Source organism: Xenopus tropicalis, chromosome 4, assembly GCF_000004195.4.
Source record: "Xenopus tropicalis strain Nigerian chromosome 4, UCB_Xtro_10.0, whole genome shotgun sequence".
Classification (NCBI taxonomy): Eukaryota; Metazoa; Chordata; class Amphibia; order Anura; family Pipidae; genus Xenopus; species Xenopus tropicalis.
In genome coordinates, this window is record NC_030680.2 from 40208345 (window position 1) to 40234039 (window position 25695).

Below are 25695 nucleotides of genomic sequence, written 5' to 3' on the forward strand. Positions count from 1 at the left end.
TGCACTCAGCCGGGCGCGTCCTCTAACCACCCCCCCCCCCGCAGGGGCCCCCTAACCCCCCTCGCAGGGGGGAGCACCGGCAAGGGTCGGGTCTGACCCTGTATAGAGTAAGTAAAGTTTATTTTGCTCAACTAACAATATAGAAAATAATTTGGAGTTATTTCTTAGGGTGACAGGTCCCCTTTAAAATTCTGCCAGCACTGTTTAATTAACTGCCTCCCTGGATTCTCCTGCTTATCTTTGGCAATAAATGTGGCCTCTGTTATTTTATACTAAATAACTATTATATATATATATATATATATGTTATAGTGAAACAACCACTGCACACTAATGATATTCATTTTTAGATTGCTGTACAAGTTATAGTTCTAATTAAACATAAAATTACATAGTTGCTTTATTTTGCTGCACCAAAGTCTGTGCATAAACTTCTTATTTGTTTTATTTTATCTTTTTAGCAGTCTAAAAAAAAGTCAAGTAAAGCAAGTCAAGAGAAACTAAACCAAATCATAAGAAAGGTGTTAAAACCATACATCAGTTGAAAGACAAGAAAATACTCTATCATCTTCCTGCTGACTTGCTAAAACCTAATGATATTGTGGGACAAATATAATTAGGTAGAAAGTAAAGCAATGAAAGCAAAAAGTTAATTCATGGATTACTGCTCTGGGGCAAATTTGTTGATAAATGACCCAAAGTAGCAAGTGATAATTGCCTGTGCACAGAAACCCAAGGCATTTCTGATTAATGTCAATGGAAAGCAACTTGCATCAGGTAGCCAATGCTTTATCCACTTCTATACTATCAAAATGTTGTATATGAACTGAGTTAATTTCAGAGTTAATACCAGAGACAACAATGATTGAATGGCAACAATCAGTGTCTTTTGAATGTGATTGCCCTCAGAGTGTCAGGTGAGAAAATAAAAGGGAAAAGTATTCAGGGAAATGATACATGATGCTAAATTCATATGTTGTGTTAAGAAATAGATTTCAGTGTCAAAAGTGACACAAAAGCTATGTAAGCTTTAATATGATAAATCATATGGGGTAAAAATTAGTGTATAGTGAGAAATTATCATAAGGGAACAGTAAGACCAAAAACGAAATGAGTTTGTATATATTCAAATTAACCATAAACCTATACATAGGTTAATCTAGATCTACTTGTTTGATAGCCTTACCACCCATGTGGTGGGCCAAATAGGGTTGATCCAATGATCTGGCCTTTGTGCCAATGATCAGATCAGTATAGAGGCCTGTGCAGGCCTGTAGAGAGGGGACCACATCAGCGTTGGGTCAATTTTATTTTCACCCAGTTGGACATATATGGATGATTTTCAACTGGGTTTTGGTTGAAAATACCTGTGCCAACAATCTGCCAACTCAGTCTGGAAGAGCCAATTCTGCAGCTATTATCAGTTCATGTGTGGTACAAATTGTGTATTTACTTGACAAAAAACACTATTATTTCTATAAATAAGCTGCTTTGTGGCCTTGGGGCAGCCATTTAAGTTGAGAGTTGGATACAGGTCTCACATTTACATAGCAGATACGCAGTGTTAAATATTTTAGTTTTTACACAGGAAAATCAAATAGGGCATTTGCTGTTAGAAATTATTTATTTGTAGGTGCTGGGGGAACAGATAAAACTTGGTCCTTTATTGTACATTCATGAGGCAATATAATACACTTTTAAAATAAAATTACAGGGTCACTTCCAAGCATTTTGCATACAAATACTGAATACTAAGAAAATATTGACACAGTTCTTGAAAAATGTTAAAAGAAAAACATCTGTGTGACTTATTGTGATAGCAAGGTAATGGTGACTGAAAGCAATTTAGATTGGTCAATATGACAGCAAATTGCCATAATGAATTCTCTGCAGTGATCAAATTATAACAAATGCTGAATTTACCAAAAATACAGTTTAAAATAAAAATGTGTTGGGCAACACTTTAAATAGAATGCTCACAAAGAGCAGCACAACATAGTGCAAAAATCTCTGTAGTGGTATAATATCCTGGGCGCATGGATGTAAGGCGTTTCCATCAGCCGATGTATGAAAAAGGTAATGGAATACACCCTATAAAACTATTATGGCAATTATTAGCTAAAAACACATGGTGTCCTGTCAAATTCAGGCATTTCCTCCTGGAGCGCTGGAACTGATTTTGGTTTAAAAACTAGGCTACCAGCCATCATAGAATTTAATGTGTGCAGTCAATTTCCTTTTTGGGATATTTGTTTTAGTCAACTTGAGAAAGCATGCGCAATTCATATTGTTTTGACATTCAAGTTCTAGCTCCAGAAAAGAAATAATTAAGTGAGTATTCTTGTAATCTTTTCGGTTTGGGTGCATAGTTTTTGGGGTTCTTAGCTGATACAGTAATTGCAGGCAAAGCCCATACAGGGGCAGAAGCTGTAAGGGTTAATAAATCCCCCAAAGTTTCTTTATTTATACAATATTATCTGTGATAAACTGATAGGGTTCTGATGTCCTAAGGCTTAGGTCACATCATGTTTTTTTACTGCCACTTAAATGAGTGTAAAATAGGCATAAATGGAATCCTCCTATTATTGTGCGCTTGGATGGATTTTTGACAGAAAATTCTTGTGTCTACTTTGGATAAAATAAATTCTCTGAAAATAGACTGCCTAATAATGCATAAAGCATAGTCTAACTGGAGATGCAGAAATATGATAGCATAAAATTCAAATAGTATATGTCACTGCCCTAATTATGCAGTTATTACATGGATTACACCCCTGCCAGTTAGACGGTGATCACTCCCCAGGCAGATTCAGGTAACCTTAATTGTGTGGGGCATATTCCTTGGCAGGATCTAGTGTCTCTAACTGTACATATACAGAATATACTGTATAATATATTTTGGGGTGCCACAACCTTCCTACTATATATAATGTACATTGGGGTGCCATGACCTGTTGTCATACACTGTTAAAATGTGCTTATGATGCTAAATTATCTTAAGGTATGGAATGTACATTAGGTAAGAATGCCCCCCGCTTTACACTGCTGTATAATGTACTTCAGATGCTAATTCCACTGTCATTTACTGTCTTATTTTCTTGTGGTGCAGGACTAACTGCCTTAGCGTATATTATGCTGTTATTTTATAATGTGCTGGGGATTTTCTTCATTGTGATCATTGTATAATATGCTCACTTTAACAATGTGCTAGGAAAGCTACCATTACCCATTGTCCTCACTTTATCATGTGTTGGATGATATTATTTTCTAAATGCATTAAATGTGCTATTGATGCCATTCCTCATCGCTGGAGAATACTGGGGACTAAAACATATGCAGTACACTTAAATATAGGCTCTACCGCCTATTCATTACAACTGGGGATTTGTGATTCAGACAAATTTTTAAATATAAAAAGTTCACCAATTGTACATCTGGGTAAAAAATAACAAAGAAAAATGAGCCCCCTAAATGTAGGTTAGCCAATAATATAGCTGCAATTATTTCCACCTAAAAACTTTTTTTTTTAGTAGTTACACCCCTATTATGTGACATACAATACATTTTGGTTATTTGCTACACATAATTTTGGTTATTTGCTTCTTTAATATAGGGAAGAATAACATCTGTGAATATTGCTGAGCCTATCGGTTTTGGTTCGCTAGGCCTACCAGCCACTGGGTGTGGTGCCCATCATCTTCCTTTTTCTTACTTGCTATATATCTATTGTACTTCCCTAATGCTTTTTGATCAGAGTAACAATATTTCTCTGCCTTCCTTCTCTTAACCACTACTTTCCTTTACTCTCTACTGTTTCGAAACCTTGAGATGTTACTGGTCTACAATTCCTAGCAACTTATCAATATAATCAAAGGTCAATGGATAATGTGAAATGTAATTTCTCAACAACTTAGGAACCAAGATTGAGAAACAGGGCACCCATTCACTTCTCTGCATAAGCCATTTTGCTGTTTTCTCCTCTATCTTTTCTCTCTTCATGTGATATTCTCAAGTGCTATTCTATTCTTCCTTTCCCCTCATATTTTAGTGTAAAGGACATGTCAACCCCCAAAATAATTTTTTGTCTAATAAAAGAAAACATAATTCCAAGCAACTTTCCAATGTGAATTTATTTTAAATTGTTAGTGCTTTAAAAGTTAGTTGTAAATTGATATTGAAAGCAGCATTTGCTGAACTCCCGGTTGTTACTTTTTAAACAATGTTGCAAAAGCCAGCCTCCTCCAGCAAGGCAGGTCTATAAATCTGTTGGCTTGGGTTACATTGTTTCAAGTGCTAGAGCCAATAGAAAAGGACAAACAACACTGCTTTTAATAGCAATGTTATATATACAAATAAATAATATAACATTGCAGATTTGTAATAAATGTATATTGCAAAGTTGCTTAGAATTATGATTTCTTTTATTAGGCAAAAAATTATATTTTGGGTTGATTTGTACTTTAAACAAGTGTGTGGTCCATACTGCAGAAGATTGCTGTTCTTATACATCACCACAGAATCAGAAAAAAAATCATCTGCCCCAAACTTTCCTGTCCATTCACTGCAGGAAAGAGTCTATTTGCCTTACCAGATTCCCTACAATACAACAGCTGCAGTGCAAATTTTCGTTCCTGCTCCTGAATATGTTTGTTCCAATATATATACAAACAGCCTGGTCCTGCAGTACATTGGGTACATTGCTGAGCAAAGTTAAATATAGACTAGGGGCTGCAGAGGTGAGCAAGAGGGGGCATAGCTAATTGTACCCCTATGGTCTATTCCCCAAGGCAGATGTTCTGGTCCTGCCTGTGAAAGGTATATACCTGTGAAATGTATATATAATGTAGCTAAAAAGCTACATTATATATACATGGTATTCACTTTATTTTCTTTATGACGTTTTAAAGTCTTCCACCATATTTTACATATTAACTGAAAAAAAAATACTCTGATGTAATACATTAGCTGCATAAGCATTTCTTTACATGATTCATGACCTACATGATTCCAGGCTGAGATGATGAAACCATAGTCTGACTGGCTCACAGGAACCATGTTCCCTCAAACCCCCCATTAAGAATGGCACACTGATTCAACCCTGTCCTCACTTTGTTCCATGTTGAGGTGATGGATTATGGGCCTCAAAAATCCCTCTGCTTGCTATAGTGGGTACTGCAAAGATTATTTGGAAGGCAGAGGGACTTTTACCCAATGATAATTTTGATTGAAACGCTATTGAAATGCTGCCATATAAATAACATACAGTAACCACCCCTATACATTTTTGAAGTTTTTTAAATGGATTAAAATAGTTACCATTTAAGGACTTGGTGGTTTATATATGGGCCCTAATGGGGTAATGCAATAAAAGATTCAAGGATTACTGCAGGTCTGTTGACCCATAGCAACCAATACGAAGGTAGAATTTACTGGTTATCTGTTTGAAAACCATCAAACGATCGGCTGCTGTGGGTTCCAGACCAGTGGAAACATTGTGCTTTTTATTGGATTAAACTGTAAAGTTTTTATTCATGAGCCCTTCAAGCTAATATTTTTCCTTCTCTAAACAACTCCTTTAAGCCATGAGTCACAGACTGATTTCTTGGTCTATTAAGCCAATTCCAGAGTGAGTCAGTGACTTGGAATGCCCAACTACCATACAGCATGACTGCAGTAGGAAAAAAGTTTTTGGTTGAAGAAACACTCTAATAATTCATTCAAAGGTGAACTATCAAGAAATCAAAAATAATATAACCAGTATATAATAATATAATATAACTAAGAAACTAAAATAAATAAGAGATTTTGTACAGTATGAAATAATCAAGTTTCTCTGCACTATCCCCCTCTCAGCAATCTGTCTAGCTGCATGCAGTTTGAGTCAGTTCAGCTCTAATACATTCTATAGAGTACAGACTAATGATATATTAAAAATAACCTTCAAAACAACCATCAAAAGAAGCCTGCGGGTAAATAGTAGTCTTCTTCCATTAAACATTTTTTTTGTCCTTTCCTCTTCAGGAATCCCGTGGACACAAAAAGCTTCTTGCAGCAGCCCCCATTGATCTCCGCAAGTTTGCTTCCATATCTGCTGCCCCTAGGGAGGTGATACTTCCACTTTCTCCTCGTTCTGTCAAGGTTGTGTCAGCGACACTCGTTGTCAGCATTGCCAGTTCTTTAATAAGAGAGGGCAAAGCTACGTGAGTATGGCTACTTTTCCTTTATAATGTAATACATTTTATAAATGAATAGGCTGTATACGGACGTGCCACGGGCTGACTTCCCACTTTCAGACATATAATTATATCATGAACACAGAAGATCATAGCTTGCTCTCTGGTTAGAGTTACACTTGAAAGTTGTAACAGTTATTTTGGCTTTTTGTCAAAAAAAATTTTTAATAATGGATATAGATGTCCTTAATAAGTCATTTAAATTCACCAATCTTTTTAGATGGCAGAACCTTTTGATAAAATATTTTAGTGCCAAATTATCATGCTTTACAGATTTTAATAAAACTTTCCTCCTGTGCTTCACACTCATGCACTCTAGCCTGGGCAGAATCATGGGTGTAAAGATCTTTAGCATCCAGACCAGTTATATAATTTTCCCATAGCAATCTTTGGATGAACTAGGAGGTATTATGCTGGATTTTATATCAAAAGCAGTATTTGTTTATCCCCTTCTGTTCTCTGGTTTTGACTCCTAAAATAATGTAGCAGGAAATCAGTTCTCCACCTTGTAGCCTGGTATGTTAAACATGCTATACTAGGAGCCAAACTAAGGCAGTGAATATAAACAACCTGCTTTCAATATCAATTACATTTACAAATATACCTATAACATTATAGGTAAGGTTTGTTTTAATAACTTTTATTGTAGTATTTTTGTCCCACCTAATGCACATTTGACAATATTTCAGAGATGATGACATGCAGAGTATTGCTAGCCTCCTGAGTCTTAAACCATCTGACATTGCTGATATGGAGGACTTCAATGAGGAGGATGAGGAAGAGAAGTCTCGGCAAATCAGATCCCCTACTGGGACAGGAATGCGAGGTGAAATATGATTTCTAGGATGTACAATTTTGCAGGTTCTAGATTTTTCAATTGGATATATTTTCTAATATTTGACTCTGGACTGAGGGGCATTTTTAGTTTATAATGTGTGCCCCTATATCTATCTATCTATCTATCTATCTATCTATCTATCTATCTAGTTAATAATATTTTTCATTACATATGCCTTTAGCTTATTCATAAAGGTGTTATCTAATTTCTGATTTTGCAGGTCCCTTTCTTTCATACCACAAAAGATGCAGTAGATCCCATAACCAGGCATAATAAGGAAAAATAAACGTTTTATTTAAAGGAGAAGGAAAGGCTAATAAAGAGTTAATCTCAAGCTGCAGGCATACCTTCAGTCAAACAGGTATGCCTCACTCCTGCACAGACAGACCAAGTGAACATGCTCAGTTAGTTAAACTATGAGGAAGCTTCCTGCTGATTGGCTCAGATTCTCATTCCTAAGGGGTGGGGAGTGAGTTCTTAGCATTCTTGAGGGAGGGGGAGCAGGAGAGAGGAGACAGCAGAGAGCTGTGTGTCTCTGGCAGAGGAATTACAGACACAAGAAATGTTTTCACATAGAAGTCAGTTCAGCGTTTCTGTGAGTGCTTATGGCTGTATTTACATAGACCTTTCTGATAAAGCTTACTTAGTTTTTACCTTTCTTTCTCCTTTAAAGTATATAATATAGGGCTGATTCACTAAAGTGCATTAAAACGTGCGTTATTTATAGCATGCGCTAAAATTTTTACCGCGTCTAATTTTTCACATCTTAACGCACGATTCACTAAAAGGATACTTGCGCTAATTTACGCGCAATGCTGCTTGTGTTATTTTAGTCGTGAAGACTATTTTCGTGCGGTATTTGACGGAACGAGGGCTAATCAATGCACCACGTACAAATATTTGCCACGTGCGAAAAAATGCACGCCATGTTAGCCATACATGCCATTACTTTCGGAAAATTACTGTACTGAAAATGACCATTTCCCTACAAACTGGAGGATGCATCACTCTAGGGCCAACACAGACTTGAATAAATCCCACTGCAAAGTCCATATTTTATTGCCAAAAGCTCATGAACTGTACTTTTCTATAATTAACGCCTGCCCCAAGTAGGTGTTATTTTTCGCACAGACAAATGCAATATTTAGCGCGTCTAAGTGTTTGTGAATCATGCGTTAGTATTATTTCTGCGCACAAATTAACGCAATGCGGTAGCGCGGAATTTAACGCATGCGATATGCGACTTAACGCATGCGCTAACACTAGCGAATCGCATGTTAATTTTCGCGCCAATTTTAACGCAAAAAAAGTGCGATAAAAATTAACGCACTTTAGTGAATCAACCCTTATGTGTTTAAAATATAGTTTCCTTTTCCTAAACTTGGTTGTGGAATTTGTAAGTGCCTACTGCATCTTTCTAGGTATGGATTACCTCCACAAGTCCCCCACAAGCTGAGGCATCTGCACCCAGAACTCATATTGCTATTGGCTATCATTGACAATATCATCTTACTGTCCTATCCTTCAATTTCATTTTGCTTTGTTACAATTCTTTCTCTACCTCTTTCTTTTCAATACTCTTTCTTCTGTAGGATATCTTAAAGGCATCCATACTGATTACTTCCCAGGTAACCCTATTCTACTAATTTTAGCAGCCATGAAAGTGAGAGATGAGTGAAATGATTTGGCAAGAATTGAATTTAAAATAGTTCATAAATAACAGCTTAAACTGTTCTCATATGGCATTAAATATTGCTACAAATCAAAATGGGAATATATGATATTATACATATTTAATATACATATATTAATTAGTTAATAGGACACTTTGTTCCTTCTGTGGCATTAAGCATTATCTGCTAGACAGTTATAGAGTGAGGAGATGCCAGGGTTAACATAGTTTATACATATATAATGTAACTCAGGGACCAAGTTGGGGTGGTATCAAGGGTCAGAGACAGGAGAAAGGTGTTTGGACAGATAAATTGTTAGTGGCTCCTTTAAACACAACATTTTAGGCCAGATTCAATTTGATAAGTTTCAGAAAAGTTTGTCTTCTAATTCAGTTCCTGAGTTTCCCCTAGAGACAGATGCAATTCAATGAGAAAACTTATTTGACTGTTTATCACATAAAACTCTATTGAAGTCTGTGGGAAAAAAGCTGGAACAGAATTAGAAGAAAATGTATATGCATTAAAGGGATGCAGAATTAATATTGCATATTTGGACAAGATGTATCTAAAGGCATTTGCCACAGTTGCACTATTTTACAACAACCAACATCTGTCTTCGATGACAAGTAAATGAATCCTGCTGCAAGCATGCCCAACTCAAACCCATTGCATCTTTAATGCGTATTTTATGGTGTGAACTTCACATGTGTTTGGCCTTTGAAACACTAGGATGCATCGGACAGGAAAAGTCATACCCCCCTTTCATTAAAACCTGACATACCTAGGGCGGAGTGGGTTTTTAATGTGTATTTGTGTTTGGTTACTTTCACTTTTAAAAAAAAGACTTTTATAAAGGTTTTTACCCTTAAATGTGTGTGTGTTTTGTGTTACTTTCACCTTTTTTTAGAAAAAACTTTTATGAAGGTCTATCCTACCCATAAAACACTGATTTTGAGGGTTTCACCTACGAAACAACAGAAAATTATAATCAGTTCACTCATCTCTTCCTGCAACATTTTATTTATCATGTTCTATTCTACTTTGCCTGTCTCATTTGCCCAAACCATTTCTTTAACTGTAGACCCTGTCAGAGAACTAAACACTCTTGCGGAGGAAGAAGATGAAAGTCCTATTAACACAAGTAAGTTTTCTGTATTTTAGTTGACATTTTCCCACTTCCTTCTTAGTTTCTATTTTACCTGTACATTTGTATCAATTTTTTTCAGCAAACTTTGCTTCTCAAACTACTACAAAATCTCCTTCTAATGTCTACCAGTCTTCAAACAATGTTATTCCCCCAAGAAGACCACAAGAGTTTAATCCTGTTCCACTCGATAAATCCAACAATAGTGTTACTAACTTTAAGGGGGGAGAACAAGCTAGGAGAACCACTGAAAAGTCACCAACATGTGGCCTAGCAACGGATCAAGAAAGAAGGTGAATATAATTTTTCAATATATAATATAATACAATTATACATCATTTGTGAGACAGATCAATATCCCCCTATTGTAAAATTGATTTTGCATAGGTCAGCCAATTTTCTACAATATTTTTTATTTTATTTATAAATTTAACACATCATGCCCATGGCACTGACTTTGGTGATACTCCATTACTAGCATGTTTTTATGATTTTTTTGAGTCCCAAATGACTTGTTCCCAGATCAACTCACAACAATTAATACGGAGTACCAGGCCCAGCATCAGTAGCGCCCAAGGCAATCCCTTTGTCATTAATCACCCCCATCTCACAGCCAAAGTGAAGTGACAACTGTGGTGCGGGAAGGACTGATGCTGAGCAGGGGTGGAGCTATACACTATGGTGAAGAGTGCATCGCAGCCATAGCATATTGACAGGCAGACAAGCAGAAATATGGGTAGTCAAAGAGCCCCCCTTTGTTGTACCCTAGGCACATACCTCTTCTGCCTACCCCTAGTTACAACCCCTATAAAAATGCACAGCTATACCAGTTACTATGCAGTCCATCTAATCTATCTTTTTTTCTAATAGCAAATGTGTGCCACAGTACTCATTTATTGCTAGTACTTTTAATTTTTACCTATGTAGACAAAATGATATTCTGGTATCCCTTTTCTGGCACTTCAGTGATAATGTGATCATTACCTTTTCTTTTTGTATGTCACAATCTTTTCCTGTGATATCATTACTTTGAATAAACAATTAACTAATAACTCTACAAATCAAAAGGAAAAGCAGTTTATTGAAGTATACAAAAGAAATGAGAATTGATCAATGTACATTTCCTGGTCCCCTGTTTTACTAGTAATTTAGTATCTATGCAAGTACAAAAGGAGGGTCTTTCTCTCTTCAGCTAGTCTCCCTTCCTTTCTGGTATGTACTCTTAATGCTTGTAGTTTGTTGTTTTCTTCTATTGATATCAGCCTGTACATGCATTTTTTTCTCTTTCTTTTTTGTGTACATTTAGATAGTATATATTTTAAGATATTTAATTATTATTTTCTTTTTTTTACAGGTCTAATGAGGTATGGAAGATCCGAGAGGTCAACCCTATTACTTGTGTCAAAGACACAACCAAGAAGGAGCCTGTCATAGTGCACGGGGAAGGGTGGAGAAAGAGTGGGGAAGTGGAGGACCTGCAAGAGAGGAAGTCAGGAACAGTTAGGGTTCCTGAGGCTGCAGTAAGAATGAAAAAAGCTAAGGATATAGAGATGATGCAGGAGACAAAACCTAAGACAGATGTAACTCAAGCGACAACACAAAAACCAGAGGTAGCAAGAAGGGAAAAGAAAGCAGCAGCACTGAGAACAATGGAAAATATAGCAGTTAAAGATCCAGAGTTACATTATATTCCCGAGACTACAGCAAAGGCACACGAAGTTGTGGAAATACAGAAAGTTCCAGAAACAACCTTGAAAGCATGTGAGAAATTAGAGGAAATAATTAATATTCCAGACAGGAAACTCCAGCCAAATACAGTTATGGAAACAACAGAAATAGATCATACGTTTTCATATGAAGTTGCAAACTTACAAATGGGTAGAGACATGGAATTGCCACATAATGTAGATCAAAGCACAGACATGATATCTCAGATTCCAAATGTTGCAGACCAAGTAACTCTTAGAGATAAAGAAAGGTCACAGCAGCTTCATGAAAGAGTTTTACTTATTACAGGGGAGCAAGTAGCAAAAGAAAAAGAGCAGTCATCTTCCAAGACAGAGGAGGTTGTTTTAGAAATTGCAGAAAAAGAACGGAAGAAAATATTAGAGGAGACAGTTGTAAATTCACAAGAGAGTTTGCTTCATAGTATAAAAGAAGCGGTAAATAAATCAGTGGATCAAATAGCATCTAAGCCACAAGATTTGGCTTTAGCAATTACAGAAGACCGAGGGGCTGAAATACCAGATCAGACAATTTCTAATACAATGCAAACTGTATCACAAACAATAGTAGAGCAAGAACAGAAAATATACTGCACTGAGGGAGGTGTGTTAAAGATTATAGAAGTACAAGGTACAAAAAAACAAGAGCAGGAAAGTTTGTTGGATATTAAAGATGTCAGTGAACATCGCAATGTAAACACATCTGACTCCCAGAGCGATTTCACATTGTATGAGACAGTACAGAAAAGTGATCTTTTTGATGCAAAGGTTAAAAAACCTGCAGAAAATACACAGGGTGGGCAAATAGAATCTAAGCAAGAAGATGAAAAAACAGAAGAGGAAGAATGGGACAAAGAAAAGGCAAAATATACTAAATCTGAAGTCAAAATGAGTGAACAGATAGAGAACAGAAGATCAGATAAGGATAAACAGAAAGAAGAACATATTGCGAAAGAAACAACAACAAGCTGCACCGAAGAGACAGTTCCAGAAAGTCTGCAAAAAGCACCAATGAATGAAAATAAAGGAAATGAAGAAAAGAGGGTACATGAAAATATTATTTATACTGATCAAAGGCTGCCTAGCACAGAACTCTGGGTAGTGAGTGTGGATGAAAAGAGAATTCTAGATATGACTTCATTGTTAGATAATAAGAAAGAAAGAGTAATACATGAAAATGATTTGGTACCACAGGAAAAAGAAATACAGCTAGATTCTGAAATTATAGTAGGAAGTAAAACAGAAGCTGCTGTTGGGACTGAAGATACACTAGCATTAGGTAAAAAAGAAGAGGGAGAACAAGTAAAGAATGAGACTAAACTGCAGGAGCTTACATTTAAAGATGAAAATAATGTGGAGCCAGTGCTAGATAATATGGAGGTAAGGGTAATAAGTGAAAATGCTTTGGTGCCCCAGGAAAAACAAATACAGCTAGAATCTGAATTAACTGTAGAGAGAAACATAGAAGCTGCACTTGGTACAGTATTTAGATCAGAACTAGATAACAAAGAAGAGGGAGAGCAAGTAAAGGAAGAGATGAGACTACAAGATCTTACATTTGAGGATAAAAATAGTGTAGAGACAGTTTTTATAAAGGAAACATCACCAATTGAGAATGAAAGGAAAGTAGAAGTAGAGAGTGAAATAGAAACTGTACTTAGACCTGTAATTACATTAGAATTAGAAAACAAAGAAGAGGGAGAACAAGTAAAGGAAAAGATGAGACTTCAAGAGCTTACAAGTGTGGATAACATGGAGACAGTACTAGAAAATAAGACGGAAAGAGTAATAAGTGATAATGCTTTGGTGCCCTTGGAAAAAGAAAAACAGATAGAATCTAAATTGAAAGTAGAAAGCAAAATAGAAGCTGATCTTGGAACTTTAACTACATTAGAATTAGATTACAAAGGAGGAGGAGAACAAGTAAAGGAAGAGATGAGACTACAAGATCTTAGGAATGACGATGAAAATAATGTGGAGACAGTGCTAGATAACAATGAGAAGAGGGTAATAAGTGAAGATGCTTTGGTGTCCCAGGAAAAAGAAATACAGTTTGAATCTGATATAAAAATAGTGGAGAGTAAGATAGAAGCTGCTCTTAGTCCGGTAATTGCATTAGAATTAGATAACAAAGGAGAGGAAGAACAAGTAAAGGAAAAGATGAGACTGCAAGAGCTTATGAATGAGGATGAAAGTAATGTGGAGACAGTACTAGGTAATAAGGAGGTAAGGATATTAAGTGAAAATGCTTTGGTGCCCCAGTTAAAAGAAATACAGCTAGAATCTGAAATACTTGTAGAGAGAAACATAGAAGCTGCACTTGGTACTGTATTTAGATCAGAACTAGATAACAAAGAAGAGGGAGAGCAAGTAAAGGAAGAGATGAGACTACAAGATAATACATTTGAGGGTGAAAATAGTGTAGAGACAGTTTTTATAAAGGAAACATCACCAATTGAGAATGAAAGGAAAGTACACTGCAAAGAAATAACAGAAGAGGTAACACATATTGCAGATACAGATTTAGTAAAATATACACTACACAATGAGGAAAAAGTCACAGAAGATAAGAAAGCAGTAGAGAGAAATAGCTTACAATACGCAGCTAAGACAGAAAAGAGTGTGACAGAAGTAGCCAAAGCATCCTCATCCATAGCCTGTAAAGAAGTGTCCTATAAACAACTGCAAGTAGACTCAGAGACTGAACATAGGTCAAAGGATACTGAACTGGAAATAGACAACAACAGATATAAATCTAATGAAAACACTATGGAGGTAAATAGGTTGCAAGATATCAATGATATAATAAAAAGAGTGGAATGCACAGCAGATGAGACAGCTAACGGAATACAGGAAAAAGTAAATACAACACAGGTAGTATTCTCTGCAGAAAATACAATGAAGAATAATAACCAGAAAAATGTAACAGTCTGCAAAGACGACAATGTATTGGAGACAGAAAAAGAGAGAGCACAAGAAAAAGAGAGAGTGCCAGAGGGGGTAAGAGATCAGGAGATAACTGTACAAACAGTGGAAATGTGCAACCTTTCAAGCAAAGCATTTCCACCTTTATTCACCACCCGTGAAACCCTTTCTCCTGACCCCTCAAGCTCTAGTGTGTCAGGGGCTGAGAGAGGGTCAACCCACATGTTATCAATGCGCAGCTTCTCCATGTCCCCCCCATCGACCCTTGGACAACAGAGGAGTGCAGAAAAGAAGAGACTGAGCCAGTGCGCAGGGCAATTGGGGGAGGTATGTGACAGCCCAATGCATCTACGAGAGAGACACTCTGCAGGAGTAGAGGCTAATCTGGGATTGGTGCACGGTGGGATTTATCAATGGATTAAATTCTTTAGTAAATTACATATACCATTCAAAGCAAATTTTTTAAAAGAACTGATGCATTCTCTAAGCATTGGTGAAAAACTAAACACCTGATAACATTAAAGTAATTATCATCTCTATAAAAATATGACAGATGCAAAATGTAAACAAAAATATATATACTTTATTCAATTGAACCAAGGTATGTAGAGTTGTTAGTCCTATTGGGAGGTGTGAAATGGAGCTACACTCTATATTAATATGGGGCAGAACTGCATGGATTAACATGAGGTACTTTAGTTGCCCTTGAAAGCATGCAGAGTATTACTCCATTTACCTCGAAAATAGATTTATATAAATATATATTCTCCTGTAGAGTGTCCCACTCCCACTTTTGCTTGCAAGCCATTCTGCAGCAAGACAAAACTCATTCGAATGTTAAGCGCTGGCTTCTGATCGCTTGCTGCTTTGTCCTTTGGGGAAATGTAACTCTTTACTTCCACCTGATCCTGCTATAACCAAGCCTCAGATGTTCTCTAAAGCTTTAGCTCTGCAACATTCGCTTGTTGTTTCTCTTATAGTAGGATGCCTATAAAAAAAAGATTTAACCAATTCACTGCAAACCATTGTGCCCTTTTCTTAAAATAGTGAACTGTGCAATTTACATTTTATGCCAATTTTACCTTTTATTCTGGAGCATCCTCTTGCTACCCTTGCCTTCCTATAGTTCTATTAACTTTGGAGTATTTTGCTAATCCTGTCTTGCCTTATAATAGCTGCTCAGTTCTTGCAGAATTTCATACTGGTCCTTATATAGACATTGGGGCTCATTTACCAATGCATCGCAGCACTGTAATAGTCGCAGAGGCAAAACTTTTGCCCTGCGCATAAGCATATTTAACAGTATAGCGCAAACACGGTCGCTTAAAGTTTCATGCACTAGTTTTGATGCAAACTGCTGCGCCATACAAACATGTGCATATGATGTTGCAAAACTGCACAAATGACGATGCAAAACTTGTCATAAATTATGTGCATAGATGGCACAAGCTAATGCTCTAATAAACCCGTACCAACTACATGCTTCCTAACTTAACAACCTCGTCAGCTGGTGTTTAAATGGAAAAAAGATATGAAAGACTCCATTACATTAACAAGGGAAACTGCCTTTATAGATAAGAACAAAGTTAAAAAAGGGTAAATGTTATTAAAACATTGTAAACAAATTAACAATTATATTTTTATAATAATGCAAATTAACATATCATACATTTTAGAAACATTAACATGGTTTTATTAATGACATACCTAAATTAGTTTATTGTAGTGCAAATCACCAAATATACTAGCGCAAATGGTGAAGAAGGCGCAGTCAGAAATATGCCACAAATGAACAGGCGTAAAGATTTCAATGCAGCCATGCCTGCGCAAATCTGGCCATATATACGCGCAAATAGCACATATATATGCGCAAAGGGCGCACTCACGCAAAAATCAGCATTTAAAACACGCCCCTAGCCACACCCCCAAAAAACACATTGTTGCTTGCGACATTATTGCCCAGTATTTGTGACAAAGCACATAAAAAAGAACTGGTGGAAAAATAAATGAATGCAATGTAACGCATATGCAATTGCGTGTGCGCGCGTTGGTTTATGCGCTGCGATGCATTGATAAATGAGCCCCATTGCTCTTTAGTCTACATAAAAATCCTATTCTGGCAGGGTTGCCACCTCTGAAAAAGACAAAGTGGTGGGGTGACATTGGGGGCAGAGCAGTGACATATGGGGTGAGGTCATGATGTTTGGGGAATGCCTGTACCTTGTGGGGCGAGCATGACATCAGAGGTGGCTATTGGTCAGATTATTATCCCCCAAAAATTAAAAAAGAAGTTGCGCTGACTAATACATTCTAAACCATTAGGTAGGCGTGCAATAAAACTGTAACCACAAAATTCATAGATGGAGACACGGGATCCTCTACACTCACCCATTATCAATATATATAGGACATAGGGTATATTTATCATGCTGTGTAAAAAGTGGAGTAAAACATTACTGGTGATGTTGTTCATAGCAGCCAATCAGATGCTTTGCTTTGGTTTTCTAACTTTAGAAATCTGATTGCTGATTGGTTGCCCCGGGCAATGTCACCGGTAATGCTTCACTCCACAGCATGATAAATATACTCCTTAGACATTCCGTGCATTAAGCTCCTAAAAATGCCCTTCCCTTTAAACAAAACAGCGATTGTTTGTCCATATATTGTAATATATTCAAGCTGGCCAATAAGTCAGAAACATTTTTTACTTCATTATACATTTTTCTCAGGGACTATTATTGTTTGTATAATAGTTACATAATAGATTATTAATAGAATAGTCATATAATAGGTTATTGTTTGAGTCTCACAAGTCTAAAACCCAAAAAGACAGTAGTGACCTAGAAACAGCCCTAAGAAAAACAGAATTGTTTGGGTCAAACAGGTAGCAACCCTAATTACTGGCATTCAAGCAACTTTAGTAGGAACAGCTGACAATGTGTTTATGAACACACACAATATAAAATAATCCAGAGAATTTTAGCACTGTAATAGCGGTAACACACACACATATATGTGTGTGTGTGTATGTGTGTATATATATATATATATATATATATATACTGTATATGTTCATATGTACAGATGTAGTTTCTGATTATTAAACAACACATCAGAATGAATACCTTTATTTTTAATCAAGTATTTGACCAATGTAAAACACTATAAAAATATACACATAACAAATAATAATATGAGTCCAATAAACAGCACTAGCATTTTATTATTATTATTATTATTATCAATCCATGTTTTTTGCTTCAGAACATCTGTAATGCCTTACTGCTTTCTTTGCAAAGATTAGGTTCTTAACATATTAACATTGTCTTACCCATGGTAACCTGGAGAATGCAGTTCCATAACTACTTTACCTTAATAGCCTGCCTAAAGATAACTGCTCCGTTCTGGCTCTATTCCATGCACGTTGCATTGTGGACATTATGAGGCTGTTCTGTGCACTACATTTTTGTTGCTGGCAATGGTGTAGGAGTACAGTGTTCTGCTCCTGCCCCTTTTGTAGGGTGTAGTATAATAAAATCTAGCTTTTTTTATGACTTTTTGGTGAATACATATTCTAATCTACATATTTATGTTCCTATGCATTCATTAGAGTAATGCATATCATGTGCATATGGTGTCTGTATTATAGCTAATGTACTGGTGTGTCCCATGAGAACTGTATATATATATATATATAACTATAAAAATATACATATAGCTATCTATAAAATATGTCTGCATTGCTGTCTTTACAGGTGGTATACAGCAGTACTGATACACTGCTACACTGGTGTCAAGAAGTGACTGGAGGATACCGTGGTGTGCGTGTCAACAATTTTACAACATCCTGGAGAAATGGATTGGCATTCTGTGCAATTCTTCATCACTTCCATCCTGAATTCATGTAAGAAGTAACATAAGTAAAAACAGAGCATCACCACAGTTATCAGATATGGATGGTGAAATGTAACTAGAGATGCAAAACCAAAACAAATGTAAAAATGGTAATGGCTGGGTGGAAAAAAAGAGGCACATCTAGTTGCCATTAGCCAAAAGTTAAATAATTATAAAAACATGTGCATATTGTTTTAAAATAAACACTATACTTAGGGGCACATTTACTATTCCACGAATCCGAATCACGAATGGGAAAAAATCGCATTGGAAACAAAAATTTCGGAAGGTCGCAAATATCACCAAAATGCTTACGAAAAAATCGTATTAGTCACGATAATATCGTATTGGCGATCCAAAAGTCATGAAATTTTCGTACCGAACAATTGTAAACAGCAGTAAAACCTTTCCGATTTTTTCATGCAAATGTCCGAAAAAGTCGTGCGCCGTACGAAAAAGTTGTGCGGACGCCCGAAAAAATCGGCGAAAATACACTCGGAGCGTTCGTGCCTTCGTAAATGTGCCCCTTAGTAACGTTAATGGGAACTTCTTCTTTAAAAGAACAATGTTGCAAAAGAACCATATTGGTTAGGGTGAGGAGGGCTAATAGGAGCCAAAAAGACCTTTTCAAATCAACTCTTATTATTCATCTGTCTATACAACTGAGGAGCCAACTAATGAAGGCTTCCCTTTTAATAGACCCAATTCTAGTAATATAGCTACTGATCCATGGGTCACCTGGGAGGAAATTCAAAAGAGACTTGAACTAGTAAAGGTAAACAAATGTCCAGGACCAGATGTTATTCATCCCAGGGTATTAAACAAGCTTAGCTCTAAATGCCAACCCTCTCTACTTAATTTTTCAGGATTCATTGAGGTCTGGCAAGGTGCCAAGAGACGAATTGCTAATGTGGTGCCGTTGTTTAAAAAGGGACCCGTACGAAGCTTGAAAACTATAGGCCTGTTAGTCTGACATCAGTAGTAGGAAAGCTTTTGGAAGTGGTAATAAAGGATAGGATACTTGAATACATTGCAAATCAAAATACTATAAGTTTGTGCCAGTATGGCTGTATGCATAACAGATTTTGCCTGACTAATTTAATTGCCTTTTATGAGGTGAGGAGGAACCTCAATGCTGAAATGGCAGTGGATGTCATCTACTTTTGCTAAAGCATTTGATACAGTACCTCACAGAAAGTTAATGATAAAATTGAGGAATATTGGCCTAGAACATAATATTTGTACTTGGATAGAAAATTGGCTGAAGGATAGAGTACAAAGAGTGGTGGTAAATAATTTTCTAATTGGACCAGTGTTGTTAGTGGAGTACCGCAGGGGTCAGTCCTTGGTCCTTTGCTTTTTAACTTGTTTATTAATGACCTGGAGGTGGGCATAGAAAGTACTGTTTCTATTTTTGCTGACGATACTAAATTGTGGTAAAAGTATAATTTCCATGCAGGATGCTGCCACTTTGCAAAGCAATTTGATAAAATTGGAAAACTGGGCAGCAAAATGGAAAATGAGGTTCAATGTTGACAAGTGGAAAGTTATGCACTTTGGTAGAAATAATTTAAATGCAAGTTATACACAAATTGTAGTGTGTTTGGGGGAATATTGTGTAAAAAAAAAAAAAGGGCATTGACTCAAGGGATGAAAACATAATTTTGCCTCTTTATCAGTCTCTGGTAAGGCCTCACCTTGAGTATGCAGTGCAGTTTTGGGCTCCAGTCCTTAAGAAGGATATTAATAAGCTGGAGAGAGTGCAGAGACTGCACAAGGGAATGGAAAATTTAAACTATGAGGTTAAGGTTGGGGTTGTTTTCTCTGGAAAAAAAAGTCCCTTGCAAGGGGACATGTACATTAGAGGGGATTATAGGCAGATGGGGGATGTTCTTTTTTCCCATAACAACAATCAGCACACCAGAGGCCCCCCCTTTAGATTAGAGGAAAAGGACTTTCATTTGAAGCAGCGGAAGGTGGTTTTTCATGATGAGGGCAGCGAGGTTGGGGAATGCCCTTCCTAGTGATGTTGTAATGGCAGATTCTGTTAATGCCTATAAAGGAGAAGGAAAGGCAAAGTCACTTGGGGGTGCCAAAATGTTAGGCACCCCCAAATGAATTAAATCACCTACCTTGTACCCCGGGCTGGTGCCCCTGTTAGGAGAAAACAGCACCAGCCCGGGGTAGCTGTAGAGAGTGCTTCCTCCTTTCTACTCGCGCTGCTGCCGAATGTCCTGGACAATCGCATGTACAGTAGAGTGAAAAGCCGACTTCTCTGTTAAAGTTCGGCTTTTCACTCTACTGCGCATGCGTGCGCGGCGAGACAGGAAGGAGGAAGCGCTGCAGCTACCCTGGGCTGGTGCTGTTCTCTCTTAACAGGGGCACCAGCCCGGGGTAAAAGGTAGGTGATTTAATTCACTTGGGGGTGCCTAACATTTTGGCACCCCCAAGTGACTTTGACTTTCCTTCTCCTTTAAGAGGGGTTTGGATGATTTTTTTAACAATAGTATCCAAGCATAGTATTGTATCCAAGGCTATTGTGATACTAAAATCTACAGTTAGTATTGATGTTGGTATATATGTGTGTGCAGGGTTTACTTGGGTTGAACATGATGGACTCTGGTCTTTTTCAACCCTTTTTTCAACCCTTGTAACTATGTAATGCAAGACATACACCAAGACCCTTCTTAAAACAAAAGGTATTCATGTGCATTATACCCCACACATAGCACTGCTTTAAACCATATATCAGAGACTTAACCTTTAGTTAAGGGAAAATAGGAATGGCTATAAGTGTTACTAAGGGTTAATGCTTGTGCCATAATTAACATGTGCTTGTATCTAACAGATTAAATCGTTGTGCATGCCCATTTTATGTCTCAGGAACCGTATAACTATATTTCAATGTTTACACTTGGATTCCATTGCTTTGTATTTCTTTCTGCCATGTGCTAAACTCCGCAGTCTAATGACCCCCAAATATACAGCTTTCTCTTTGCTACAGCCAACATCTGTACATTCAAAGTGGTAACATATGGGTAAAGTCTAAAACTGCAAAAACTTGTGCTCTATTATGTTGGCAGATCTTTTACTTCAGTCATTAGCTGTGTATTTATAGCACCCTAATTTTTTCTTTCAGAAACTATGATGTTCTGGATCCATTAAATATTAAGGAAAACAATAAGAAAGTAAGTTTATTAACATATTGCCTCATTGAACCATTTAGTGATGGACAGATAATATGATCACAGTGATCCCATTGTAGTTTTATATTTGACTTAATAATTACCGAATTGTGGAATATATTGGCTGCTATGCTGCATATGTCTCTCAAGGATTGGATAGTTGCATAGTACATTTTTTCTCCACTGTGCTGCATAAGGGTAGTTAATAAGAAAGATGAAGAAAACCCCATGGCATAAACCAGTGAGCAAAGATATTTATGTGGAGAACTGTTTCAGTTACCCCTTTACCCATCTTATTTTTCTGATCTGATCTTTAAATAATTATTCTATAGACGGCAAAACAAAACAGAAAACTAAAAGGGCCTTTAAATTCCCAACTTCTCACTCCCCAAATGTTTCATTTTCTACTTCTAGTTCACCCATTTTCAATGTAAACAGAGTAAGGAGACATTGGGCCAGATGCAATTCAATGAGAAAAGGTTCTCTCATAGTTTATCATGTAAAAACTCATGGACAAAATTCAATTTGAGGAGAAAAAACTTTCCTCCTAATTCAATCTCAGTTTTTCCCATTGATTTTAATAGAGTTTTTACATGATGATATTTTTTTCTGAATTGTTTTGCATCTCAAATTGAATCTTGCCCATGAGTTTTCATGATAAACCTTTTCTTCTCTGAATTGAAGCTGGCCCATAGGTTCCAAAGGACTTTTGGGGTTATGTAATAAAAGGCACTAAGTTTGCCCAGGAACAGTAATCCATAGCATCAGCAGGTAGCATTTACTGGTCACCTGTTTAAAAGCAAACATCTTATTGGTTGCTATGGGTTACTGCTCCTGGGCAAACTTAGTGCCTTTTATTACATATGAGGGTTGGTCTATTGTTTGTACTGAGTGCCTTGACAACAAGTGCTCTAGAGTAGGATATGTTTACAAAACTATTAGTTAAGAGACTTACATTAAGGAACACTGGTAGACATTGGGTGTCAGTTAATAGTATTCATTAAAGGCTTAATTACTGTATATAGTGCTTATGTAACACATTTTCTAGAGTATAATAATAAACCTCTAACCCAAAATGGTCTTCATAGTGTGAATGTATATATTATGTTTATATTATTAAAAGAACTTAAATACTTAAATATATGTTGTTTAAGGATCAAATCTGTTAAACCACCCACCCATTTTAATTTTTAGGCCTTTGATGGCTTTGCTGGTCTTGGAATCCCTGCCCTTCTGTGCCCTACAGATATGCTTCTTCGTCCTATTCCTGACAAACTCATCATCCTTACATATCTCTGCCAAATACGTGACCATTTCATTTCTCAGAAACGTGAGGTCACTGATACCCAAGTGACTGAAGCTGAATTTTTCAGTTCTAAAGAGAAAAGTATGGCAAGCACCACCACAGAGGAGACAAAAATTCAGAAATCAACTGTTGCAAAAAGTATTTCACCAGAGGACTTAAATGCAAATATTTCACCTGGTCTAAAAAAGCTGATTACAAAATCTCCTAAAGTTGAAAAACAAGAAAAATCAAGCTTGGATCGTGAGGATAAGGTCAATGTTTCCACTTTGGAAGAAAAAGAAAAGCAAAGGTTTTCCTTCACAGAGCAAAAAATGCCAGGCTCTGGAAAAGACAAGCAAGGCCCTAGCTCTGGGGACAAAAGTAAACCCAAAGAAACTTCACAAGATCTTACAATAAATGACGAGCACAAGACTGCTAATCAAACATCACCGAAACATGAGGCACAAAGTTCATCAACTAATGATGCTGTAATCCCACCACCTCGAATCAAAAAAAGACTGAGTGTAAATGGAGGATCGAATGAGTGTGATTCGAACTTGGAACAGGTAGATGCCAGTGTTTCTTCTTCTTCTACTCCAGTTCCTCCTCCAAGAAAAGGAGGAGGTCTGGGTCACCTTCGTGATGCAGACCTTGTCAAGAAGAGGCGTTCTCTTATACGCACTCAGTCACTTTCAGAGGTCAGTGCAATAATAATAATAATAATGATATTGGTTAGATAAACTGAAACTTTATCCTTTAAAACCACAGTTATTCTCCAGTGGGTCTACTCTAAGGTACTGATCTGGCCAGGGCAAAGATACCATTTCAGCTTTGCAATACACATTTTCAAATATTAGGGGGTGGCTGGTAAAATAGGAAAAATGATTAATTGTGAAGTTTTTATTTTTTTAAGAGATGTCATTTTTTCATAGCAATTTGATGTAAAAATAGAAGAAAAAAATAAACAACAACATAAGAAGTATGGCATTTATTGGGGATACTTTACATTTTATTGCAGAAAGAGGGTTAAGGGTGGGTCCTGAGGAATTACCCCTTATGCCGAAGTTTTATAGTGGCCCTGTCACAATTGTTATTGAATGTATTTTATTTTGTCACTCAAACGTTGCTGTGCTCTCTGCAGGAAGTGGATATCACGCAAAAAAGCCATGAGACTGATTCTAGACCCTCATCTGAAATTATAAATGGTTAGTTCCATAGTGTAAAGCTTATTTTGTTTCCTTCTATCTCACCACTATTTGTACACTAACATACATGTATAGGATCTATTATCCAGAATACTCAGGGCAAAGGATAAGGGATCTTTCTGTTATTTGGATTATCACACCTTAAAGGAGACATATTGTATATAAATTAAGAATGTACCAATGAATTATACTCCTCTAAATCTAGGATTGTGCTTAAAAAAAGTTGTGTTGCAGACTAATTTATTGAGAAATTCCACCAAAACCCCACTAGTCCTGCCCATGCATTCCACTTCCTGCTGGCTGAATTCTCTGGATGTGCAGGGGAGCCAGTGGCATTCAACACACTGCCCTGTAGGATAGGAACCAATCAGCAGATAGGCTGACCTGATAGGGAACTGAAGGCTGTCTTTGTTTGTATGACTGCAGGGCTGTGATTGGCTATCCCCCTCCTGCTGTACTTCTGGCAGGGACCGCAAACCCACCCCTCATTTGAAACACAGACAGAGACCTGAAAAGGATCTATAGGGAGCTCCAATAAAGGGGCCATATTTGCAGATGGTATTCAAAATTTAGCCCAAAGTGAAACCAGCACCATATATTATTCAGAATTGCCTACAAAATTAGGTTTCTTTCCATTTATCCAATATGTCTCATTTAAGCTTACTAAAAAATGATTTAACATTAAGTAAACCCAATTGGATTGTTTTTTTTATTATTACATAAACAAAGGAAATCATTTTTAAAAATTTGAATTATTTGTTTATAATGGAGTCTATAGGAAGATGGCCTTCCTGTAATTCTGAACTTTTGGACAATGAGTTTCTGGATATCAGATCCCATGCCTGTAGTTTTACTTTTGGATACATTTACTTTTTCTTTTAAACATGTTTAAATATATCTTTTAAATATGTTTATGTTTTTATTTTACAATTTCATTAGAATAGTGTCAGAAAGAATAAGTCTAACTTTGTATTAATGTCTTTGTCGTTAGTTAGTGGTTTTAGAAGTACTTATATGTCTGGATTAGAACCACTCATAAGTAAGGATTTCTGTTTGTTATTACACCAGATTGAAGTTTTTACATTTCAAAGTAAACAGTATCTAGAAGACATAAGTCATAAGCAAATGAACTTTTTAATGAACAGGACTGGAAGTGGAAGTCCTGGCATTGTATGTTGCTGACAAGTGGTATGGCAGCCCCCCTCCTCTGTTTAAGGATGGTTTCAGAGCTCCCTATCAATCTTTGAACAAACAAACAAACAAACAAACCCCCTCCCTTCTCTAAGCAACAGCTTTTAAGCAGCTCATTATCAGGGGCTTTTTGGTGGAGTGGTAATTAGTTTTATGAGCTTTTTTAAATTATTCATGATCAGGAAGTGACAGGGAGTACTAAAATGAAACTGGCTTTATATTTTTTACTTATATAATAAGTCCTTTTCAATTTAAACATGAAACCCAAATTCCTTTTTTTATTAACACATCCATACAAATTATAAAGGCATTTAAAAATCACAGCTGTCAATCATATATCGCCTGCCCCGCCTTAATGCCTTAGGCATAGAGGCTGGGAAGCCATTTAGTTTTGCTTT

The 25695-nt window shown here is 36.7% G+C and overlaps 1 protein-coding gene across 3 annotated transcripts in view; it reads left to right on the forward strand.

Annotated features, from left to right (window-relative positions):
• Positions 1-25695, forward strand: part of ehbp1l1 (EH domain binding protein 1 like 1) — a 64561-nt gene that overhangs the window by 26545 nt on the left and 12321 nt on the right. The window contains exons 5-14 of one of the 3 annotated variants that reach the window (XM_031900700.1): positions 6022-6200; positions 6923-7059; positions 8664-8699; positions 9826-9885; positions 9971-10181; positions 11243-14864; positions 18293-18441; positions 21571-21619; positions 22811-23599; positions 24043-24106. In XM_031900700.1, coding sequence (XP_031756560.1) covers positions 6022-6200; positions 6923-7059; positions 8664-8699; positions 9826-9885; positions 9971-10181; positions 11243-14864; positions 18293-18441; positions 21571-21619; positions 22811-23599; positions 24043-24106 — 5296 coding nt within the window. The remainder of the gene's footprint in view (positions 1-6021; positions 6201-6922; positions 7060-8663; positions 8700-9825; positions 9886-9970; positions 10182-11242; positions 14865-18292; positions 18442-21570; positions 21620-22810; positions 23600-24042; positions 24107-25695) is intronic. The other 2 variants (XM_002935354.5, XM_012962232.2) reach the window with 2 other exon arrangements.